Source organism: Peromyscus maniculatus, chromosome 14, assembly GCF_049852395.1.
Source record: "Peromyscus maniculatus bairdii isolate BWxNUB_F1_BW_parent chromosome 14, HU_Pman_BW_mat_3.1, whole genome shotgun sequence".
Lineage (NCBI taxonomy): Eukaryota > Metazoa > Chordata > Mammalia > Rodentia > Cricetidae > Peromyscus > Peromyscus maniculatus.
The window spans coordinates 1,482,472-1,492,500 of record NC_134865.1 but is presented as its reverse complement, the minus strand read 5'-3'; the positions used below and the strand labels follow the sequence as shown (position 1 = coordinate 1,492,500).

The following is a 10,029-nucleotide window of genomic DNA, read 5'->3' as shown; positions in this document are numbered from 1 at the left end:
TGTTAGAAGCACAAAACTACAGGGCTGGGCTAGAACTCAGTGGTAGGGTGCTTGTCCAGAGATGTGCACTCACAGGCCCAGCCCAGAAGAGTCGGGCCGTTGGTGATTCCTGGGCACATCACAGGAAGATGCCCAGGTTTGTATAATAATAACTAGGTTCAAGAGTCCTCTCTTCCAGGGAGCCCTCCCAAACCACCAGACTCATCAAGGCCATGCCCCCAAATTGACCTTAGGATGGTGACCAGAACTCTTATGGAGAACTATCAGATTAAAAGTGTGACCTAAAACTACTTGCCACCAAGCCCAAGGGACCAAGTTCAAGCTCAGCCCCACACAGTAGAAGGAGAGAATCAACTTCTGAGAGTTGTCTTCCAACCTCCACATGTGTGCTGAGGGATGCTCACTCCCACATACACACACACACACACACACACACACACACACACACACACACACGCACATATATACATCACACCATACATACACACACACACATATACACACCACAACACACACATACACACACACACACACACACACACACTAAATGCACTACGGGGTTTTTTTTTCCCTAACAATATGGTCCAAGAGGCATTCATCCCCAGGGATCCCCATTTTTCCTCTTGATCCATCCCCCTATTTGACCTCTTTCTCCTCTGGAAATGTTCATACCATAGACAGGTTGGCTGTCTTGCTTCGTATGGTTGTTTTTTTTTTTTTTTTTTTTTTTGCTGTATGGTGCTTCTTCAGCTCCTGGTCCAACTAGGTGGCTTTCTCCTCAGAGGGTGGGACAGGCAGGATTGAGTGTGCAGTGGGTGATGCAGCTGGAGAGTTTCTCTCCGGGTCCTGACAAGCCTCCAAAGTCCCGCAGCCCACTTATAAAATAATCACTCAGAAGCTTATATTACTTATAAACTGTATGGCTGTGGCAGGCTTCTTGCTATCTAGTTCTTATATCTTAACCCATTTCTATTAATCTATAAGTTGCCACGTGGCTCGTGGCTTACTGGTATCTTAACATCTGCTTCTCATGGCGGCAGCTGGCAGCATCTCCTGACTCAGCCTTCCTGTTCCCAGAAATCTCATCTCTCTTTGTCCCGCCTATACTTCCTGCCTGGCTACTGGCTAATCAGCACTTTATTTATTAACCAATCAGAGCAACACATTCACAGTATAGAGAACATCCCACAGCAGGGTGATGCTCTGGACAGGACTAATTCTCAGTTCACATGCTTCTTTGCTCTCTATCTCTCCCCTATCCTGGACACAGAGAGTCCTGTTCATTGCCTACACCATTCTTTACAAAGTGGAAAGAGGGGAGGTCTGGAGCCAGCCGCCTGCCCCTCCACCAGCTCTACCACACTAGGGGTATCACCCTAGAAGGCCAGGCATCTCTTTGAACCTTGAGTTCTTGGTCTATAAAAAGAGGAATAATGCTTGCCTGATCCACTTCACACCCACAGTGGGTGATTCTACTGAGCCAAGACTGTGTCTGATGCGCGCGCGCGCGCGCACACACACACACACACACACACACACACACACACACACTTCCTCTTGCTGTTACTCATCATCCCAAATATTTCACCAATCCTTCATCACTGCCATAAATAATGATGTGTGTGTGTCCCTGTACACGTTCTTGAGAGCACCAACAATTCAGGAAAGAGCAAACGCCAAGTTTTTCCTCGGCCATACTCCAAAGTTACCATCCATTTTTCTAACCGCGACAGCTAAGCACGGAATAGTTGAAATCACTGTTGACTTTGTTGTGATCCTCACAGGCAGATTAAACAAGTGTGGTGTCATCTGCCCCAGACTGGATTTGCAACTCCAAGATCTAGAATAAAAGCTGATTACTCTCATTCCCTCGGAGAGCTTTTTGTGTATTGATGTGACCTCTGCTGATGTCATGGACCATGAGGAGGCAAAAACAAAACAGTTCAAGGGATTCCTCTTTTAGGACTCAAGACATACTTGCCACAAATACATATAAAACACCTCAATGGGGGAGAGAGAGAGAGAGAGAGAGAGAGAGAGAGAGGACAATAGGAGCTAGCTCTGTGTCAGCTGTGACAGCTGCCGTCCTGAGTTTCAGCCAGCCTGTCTATGAGAACCCAATCCTCTTGGCATCTACACAAGTATCTAGACTAGACAGTGCCAGTCTGGGCAGCCAGGCATCTGGTCCATGTGGAAGCTCTCACCGAAGAGTATCCTGTGAGAGCCGTTTGGAGTTCATGTGGAGCCGTGAGCACATGGGGAACACTGGCTCTCCTGAGATGTCCCAGCTGAGCCTCAGCTTACTTTAGGGACTGTGGGCCCTGGGGTTAGAGAACTCACCTAAAATATCCATGGTGCTTTTACCTTTTTCCTGCTTCATGGAGATGAGTGTTCCCCTGATGGGGATGATGAAATCAATAAATATTTCCTTTGGGGATGGTTTCGACACTTAGGCATCAGGGAGATTGAAATTGGACTCCCCTCCCCTCATTGTGTTAATACAACTATCTACAAAGGCCTCACGGTGTGCCACACATAGTATTAGTCATGAGACTGTTTTAGGTACCCTGAGGGTGGGACCCAGGGCCTCATCACACATCCCAGACAAGCACTCCGACACTGAGCTGCAGCTGGCTCCTAAGCAGCTAACTCGTCAGTGGGCTCTTTGCATAGAATTACAAACGAGGCCCAGGAATTGATGTGGCTTTTAGAACCTCACATAGGGTCTGGAACTTCTGGTGTCTATTCCCTTGTCCCCTCCCTCCCTCTGAAGACCTTTCCTGTTCTTCACTGAGCCCATGTCTCAGGATCTGCTATGGTACCATGAATTGGAGACCGTCAAAACAAACCAGGTCACCTTTGATTTTATGTGCTAAAGTTTCTTCTAAAAAACCACACTCATGTTAGACAGTCTACTAGTCTGACTGACTGATTAAATCACTATAGTAGTAGGGAAATGGCATGACACAATTGGGAGCCCAAGTATCTTGGAATATCTTGGCTTCCTAAGTAACCATTTATTACCCAGCTCTGTGCATGACCTAACACCTCGTGACTATTAGGTAAATCTGTTTAGAACGTGCAAACAGCCCCCAAGCAAAAGGCTAAGAATGCCATTCCATAGCATCCGAAGCCTCTAACAGAGGCAGCCCTGCCTTTCTATAACCCCAGCTGCCAGATGTTTTCCACCAGTGTATGGGAGAAGTATCCTGCTTTGTGATTTTCTTTGTCCCGTTACTGTAAAGATTGGAAAAAACTGTCACCAAGTTGGAACATGGTATTGGGGGCAGCCTGAACTTACATTTGACTCCGGAACGAACTATGTCCCATTCCCTTCCAGGTGAGATCTGGGTTTTTGTTGTTGTGGTGGTGGTGGTGGTGGTGGTGGTCTGTTTTGTTTTTGTTCTGACAGTTGCAGGATGCTATAAACTGAAGTTGCAGAATAAGTAACAGCTGAGCGGGGCAGTGGTGGTGCACACCTTTAATCCCAGCACTCGGGAAGCAGAGCCAGGCAGATCTCTGTGAATTCGGGGCCAGCCTGGTCTACAGAGTGAGATCCAGGACAGGTGTCAAAACTACACAGGGAAACCCTGTCTGCGGGAGGTGGGGGATAAGTAACAAAGTAACAGCTTACACCAAGAAGGTCCAAAGCCAAAGAGGTTAACGCAGCAGCTTAACACCAGAGGTCAAGGTCAGCGTCCCTGAGATGGTCTCTGTGTTCTCCTCCTGATTCTAATAGGGCAGAAGCAGCTCCAGGCTCGCGGCTTCACATGACAGTGTCCAAAGTAAGTATTTGTTCGTGTCTTATTCTCTTCATGCTCCTCACAAGTAGGGTTGCCTCATGGGACCATTGCTAAAGCAGCTCCCATCAGAGAGAGTTCCTTAGACGTGTCCACATTCCTTCCCCGGGGCAGAAGAGGCACACAGAAACGCATCAAATGCAGTGCAGGGTGCAGCAGAGTGGAAGCCAGCCCCCACCACCACCATGCCCTACTTGCAGCTCCTACTGCATTTTCACAGATCTAAGGCTCTAAAGAAACTCATCTTCCTCCCTCCCTGATCTAGTACGGGGGACTGAGGAGCCCAGACCCCCACACATGCTAGGCAAACAGACTCGATTTTCCTTTTATTAACTCGGCCGTTTCCCCATCATGCTTTTTCTTTGGTGTTCTTTACTTCCTGCAGGCTCGGACATAAAAGTCCTGCGGTGCCTCACGCTTTGGCCTAAATTGAGCAAGCACCTGCCTGGAGCGATATGTAGCGCCGTCTTGGAGCCAGACAGCACTAATCGAAAACACTAGCGAACAAGAGAGCATCTCAATAATCCGGAGGAGCGGACATAAAGGCAAGACACCTCTTTTGCAGGCTCCTCTTCTTTGAGGACGGTTGTGGGATCTTTCGACTGTACTCTGAGATCCGTCAATAAAGTTAGCCTTGACCAGGGGGCGGAGTTAGCATCTAGCTGACCAGCATTAGCCATAGAGGTTATTGGAGGACTCCGGATACAGATAGAGAGACACAGAAGTAGTAGAGGAAGGCTTAGAAAGATTCCTGGCCCTTTTGGATTGGGGAAGGAGAGAGAGAGGAGGTCACTGGTCGCTTTTCCGCTGCTTCTCTGGTCAACCAGGTTCTTACCCTGCTATTGGAGTTTTTATTAATAATAGAACAATTTAGACAAACTCATCAGAGGACACCTTAAATTAGTAGGTTGAAGACACTACTTGAATAATTTCTTTTCACTAACCTCTTCAGCATTCTGGTGCCATCAGGGGGAATGAGTATGACTGGATCTCATAGTTATTAAGGAGGGCAGGCCGGTCATATTGACCCACGCCTTTAATCCCAGCACTGGGGAGGCAGAAGTGGGGGTCTCTGTGAGTATGGGATCAGCCTGGTCTACACAGTGAGTGAGCTCCAGGACAGCCAAGGCTATGTAGAGACGCTGTCTCAAAGACATAAAAAAAAAAAAAAAAAAAGAGGGCAGATGGCTGGGTCCCCTCAGAACTACCTTTCCGGTGCTCCTCCTTTGTGAGACTACACTCTCCCGGATTCTGCAAGGCCATGTGCTATAGACAACAAGAGGCCAAAAGCCTCATAGTTGATCCCCCGCTCTCACCTCCTGGGCTCTCCACCCTCCCCCCGAAAACTCTCCCTGTGTCCTGCTCAGTATTCCTGGCTTTGCCATCCCACCTCTGCCCTGGGATTCGGTCCTGGTTAGAAACATCTTGCCGACTTCATGGCTTACAAAGGGGAGAGGCTGAGACATCTGCGTAAGGGATACTTGAATCCAAGTGGAAACCCTCTTATCGCTGGGCTATGACCACGCGAGACACTTGGCAAATAGCCCTTTGTCCTGAGAGTCCTCGGAACTGAGAAGGAGGAGGGGTTTGGACGAGCAGGAAAGTCACATGGCATTCCAGCTAACCGAGGTCCAGGGTTGTTTCTCAGACATGACCGCTGTCCCGCCTGGTCACTCACGGATGTGCTCCTTTGCTACTGTTCTCTATGTCTCTAACTGACAAGTCCATCCTGCCAGATGGGGTTTGGGGGTGTGAAGGAGGATTGGCTCCCCCACCTCTCATTGGCTTCACTGGGCAACTGGTCCTGTAAGATGGCCAGCTGGGGCCTCTGGAAAAGGCTGGGCAAGTGGAGGCCAGCTGGCTAGGATGGCAGAGAGGAGCTCAGTTCATTCCACGTGGTGGGTTAGACACGGAAGTCCTGTGACCAAGAAGCGTTATTTGCGAAGTGAGGTTCCCAGAGCCTCCAGTGAGAGGTGGGCGTGGTGGAAACGGTTCAGATCCTGCCCTCACTCCCGCACATGCGCAGCTTGGGGTCTTGCATCTGATGTCATTAGGGGACGCTGGCGACTAAGTATGCACCTTAAAAAACTGGTCACGGACCCCCCTCTCTCTGTTCCCGCTCTGCTCCCGCCCGCCATCTTTCTTTCTCTCCAGGCCTGGCTCTCCTCCCTCCTATCCTCTCCTTCTTTCTACTAAAGCTCTTTGTAACTCTGGTAGTCGTGGCCATGGCCCGTGACTTCTCCGCTGGCAACCAGCATCCGTTTATCATAACCATCAGAAACTTCCTGGACTTCACCTCTCTCTGCTCTCACCAGTCTTCCCTTCCTTCTTACCCACTTCCTCACCCGAAGGCTCCTCGTGGAGCCTCCCATTGTGGGCTCCTGCCCCACAATCTGCACTTCCTACCTCCTTCAGCCTCTATAAGAAAGTGGCTTCCCATCCATGCTCATGCGTTTGTCTGCATTCCAACGTTCTACCCAGAGCTCACCTCTCCTCCACCCTCTCCCGCCAGGACTGCTTATGCATTTCTTTAGTTCTTATTTTTGACAGGATCTTGCTATGTAGCCTGGCTGGTCTAGACTATGCTGTGTAGACCAGGCTGGCCTTGAACTTGTGATCTTGCTTCTTCTGCCTTGTGAGTCCTGGGGATTACAAATATGTGTCACCACATCTGGCTAAGTTTTAGGGTTTTTTTTTAATTATTATTATTATTATTATTATTTTGTTTTGTTTGTTTATATTGAGACAGTCTCTCTATGTAGCCTCTGCTGTCCTGGGACTCACTATGTAGACTACCAGGCTGGCATTGAACTCATGGAGTTCCACCTGTCTCTGTGTCCTGAGAGCTGGGATTAAAGGGGTACACTGATAGACCTGGCTAGGCTTAGGTTTTTTTGAGACAGAATCTCTTGTAGCCCAGGCTGGCCTAAAACATCCTCTATAGCTGAGACTAACCTTGAGTTCCTGGTTCTCCTGGCTCCACATTCCAGGTGCTGGGGCTACAGGGATACACTACCACATCTGGCTTAAAACCCAAAGTCTTCACAGTGGCTCCCAGATGCTTGCGTTATCTAGTCCTGTCCATTGTTTATACTCCCCTTACACTGTACTACTGCCAGGGGCTTGCTGTCCTCCCTTGAGTTCTAGGCAGGGCCAGCTCCACAAGCCTGAGACGGTGTCATCACTGGGGACCCTGCACTGGGAAGGTGACCGCGTGCCGGGGTTTGATGCTCTGCGGTCAGCACCTTGGCTTTCAAGGTCTCTGGGTTTGTTTTGTAAGTTTGATGAGACAAGGTCCAGGTTGTTTGCACAGGGGTTGGGTCTCTGCAATCCTGTGGCCCCACCTCTACCCCTCATCTCCCTGCTCTGAGGCCCAGGGTCCCCCCTGACCTCCCTTTCCCCTCCTTCTCACTTCCTCCTTGTGACTGTCCTCTGTCCTCAGGGTGGTGGTCAGGGTGGTACACAGCACATCATGCCATAGCCCTTGGCACCCTGACAGGGGCTGGGCCGGGTGGCCAAGGGTGGTCAAGCCCAGCCTAGGGTGTGCAGGGTTTCTCTGGACAAACCCACAACAGTCACATCCCCAGTCCAGAGATCCACTGTATCTTTGGTAAGTGATGACATCTACCTTCACCCTGTTCAGATACCCAGAACAGTCTAGGGTGGAGGTCACAATTGGGGGAAGGGGAGGTCCAATCTCTTGTGAGTTGGAGGAATGAGCCCCGCCTTAGAGGAGATTGACTATCTACCCCATGCCTGGCCAGGGTCTGCATTTTCTTTTGCACTGGGCTGTGCATAAAGGCAGGCTTCGACAGCATAAATGAATAATTTTATCTCACACACTGCATGGTGAACACAGATCCTACGTAAAGCAAGCGTGAGGCAGTGAGACGCCTCTGTTCATAAAGGCACTTTCTTTCCTTCAAGACAGACAACCGGAGCTCAACCCTAGGACCTAAATGTCTAAGATGAGCATCAGCTCCAGCAGGTCATCCACATATGTACTGTCACACGTGTGTACACATGCGTGTTTACAAAAAAGCAAACGTGACAAAAATTATGGTGTGTTTATGAGTGTTACAGATTCTCCAAACTTTCTGTATGCTTAAAATAACAATATTTTAGAGAAGTCTTTTTTAAAAAAATAAATAAATAAACATGTTTTTTATTGTGTCCACAATAACAAAGCCAGGATGGTCTTTGGTCAGTACACCCTGAAAAGGTGATAACAAACAGGCATGCCTGACAACTACCACCAAGTTGTCCTCTAAAGAAATGAGGTCTTCTCTGCACACGGGAGACAGTTGTGTAGCAGGGTCTGTTTGAGGGGCCCCCGGCAGTGGGATCAGGGTCCATCCCTGGTGCATGAGCTGGCTTTCTGGATCCCATTACCTATGGTGGGACCACCTTGCACAGCCTTGATGCACCCGGAAGGAGGGGCTTGGTCCTGCCTCAACTGAATGTACCAGGCTTAGCTGTCTCCCCACCCATGAGAGAACGTATTCTGCTGGAGAAGGGGATGAGGGGAGAGGCAGGGGGGAGGTGGAGGGGGAGAGGGGGTGGGAGGAGGGATGAGAGGGGGATCTGTGTGGTTGGTATGTAAAATGAATAAAAAGAAAGAAAGAGGAAGAAAGAAAGAAAGAGAGAAAGAAAAGGAAAGAAAGGAGAAAGAAAGAGAGAGAGAAAGAAAGAGAAAAAAGGGAAGGCGGGAGGGAGGAAGGGAGGGAGAAAGGGAAGGGAAGGAAGGAAGGAGGAAAAAAAGAAAGAAAAGAGATAAGGTCTTATTTCCCAGAGCCCTAAAGGTTAGAGCTAGGAGGCTCCAGAGGAAGGTATCTGTGGGCCCACTGGGCTGTGGGAGGCCAGCATTTGCTGCCCCCTTGGCAGAAGGGGGTGGGAGACAAGCCCTGCCCTAGACTAGGCCCTGCACCCCCTAGCTAGAACACACAAAGAGGCCCCACCTACCCTTCCCCCAGCAAACACTGCTAAGGCAATGAGCCAAACCCGTTAGGAGCAGCTCCCTAAGCAGCATCCCCAGGGGTCCACCCAGGAAGGGTTGCCTTCTCCAGCTTGAATGGAATGGTAAGCAGAGAGCAGAAAGGTAGAAAGACCAGGAAGAGCAGTAGCTGGCCTCAGAGTGGGACCTGGCGATCCTGGTCCAGAGCAGCAACAGGGGCCTGCTTTTCTGGCCTGATGGCATGGCTGGTAAGCCAGGGAGAGGGAGAAGATGAAGAGGAGGACACAGAAGAGGTGGAGGACGGAGGATGATGGGATAAGCCCAGGGATCTCCTGGAGACATTGGAAATGGGGTGGTGGTGTGCGATGCTCTGGTAGGCACTGTTCAGGCCATAGATGCGGTGGTCCCTATCCTTGTCCTCCTCTTCTGAAGAAGTGAAAATGTCACACACCTGGTGATGGAAGATGTGAGCATCTGCAAGTGGGGTCAAGCCATCCAGCCTGTGGAGTTTGCCATGGCAGCCCAAGCAGGACAAGGCAGTTGGCCCCCTGGAATGTGCTGAGGCAGTAGAGAGGGGACACATAGGTCACGAACTGGTCCAGAAGTAGCTCGATATTGGAGCGATTGTTACACATCTATTTGGTGACCACACTGTGTGTGGTGTCTGCTTTCCAGGGAGAGAAGGCAAGCAATAGAGTAAAATCATGTCGGATGGCAAGATATCTACCACAGAGAACAAAGCAACAAGGAGAATGAGAGGCCTAGAAGAGGGGGCAGGAAGAAAGAGGCAGAACCCACCCCCATCCCCACCCCATCCTTGAAACTGCACACACTGAAGCCCCATGCTCTGAAACCATGAGTCGCACACCTCGCTATGAGGGAAGACAGAAATGCAGACCTGTGCCTGGGAAGCATGTATCCATCACTGGGGAGGAGGTGGGCTCCTCCACCGAAGGTGTAGAGACTGGGGACTGGGGACAACTAGTCCCGGCAGAGGAACCCCATGGTGAGATTTGATGTGGGCAGATAACTGTTCGGGCGTGGTTCTCCATGGGTCTCACACCTGTGGTGCTTTATGAGGAGAAAGCCTTTGGTGTTTTACCAGTGGGCTCTCATCCTAAGAAGGTCTGTGGGGCAAACAGTCTTGGAAGATGGAGAACCCGTGTCTCTTCTGGAGCAAACACTGGCTTGTTCAGTGTCCCATACGATAAGGACCCTGTCATCTATTACACATGTAATCCCTGTACTTGAGAGGATAAGATAGAGTTTCTTGGG

The 10,029-nt window shown here is 49.9% G+C and overlaps 1 protein-coding gene across 2 annotated transcripts in view; it reads left to right on the top strand.

Moving 5' to 3' along the window:
- Positions 1 to 8,290, top strand: part of LOC143268397 (uncharacterized) — a 19,937-nt gene extending 11,647 nt beyond the window's left edge. The window contains exons 1-3 of one of the 2 annotated variants that reach the window (XR_013044240.1): positions 515 to 3,340; positions 3,740 to 3,785; positions 4,186 to 8,290. Coding sequence is in view for 1 of the 2 variants with exons in the window: in XM_076550562.1 (XP_076406677.1) it covers positions 3,740 to 3,785; positions 4,186 to 4,301 (162 nt within the window). In the remaining variant the exon portion in view is untranslated. Of the gene's footprint in view, positions 1 to 514; positions 3,341 to 3,739; positions 3,786 to 4,185 lie in introns of those variants that run through there. The other variant, XM_076550562.1, reaches the window with a different exon arrangement.
- The last annotated feature ends 1,739 nt before the right edge of the window (positions 8,291 to 10,029 follow it).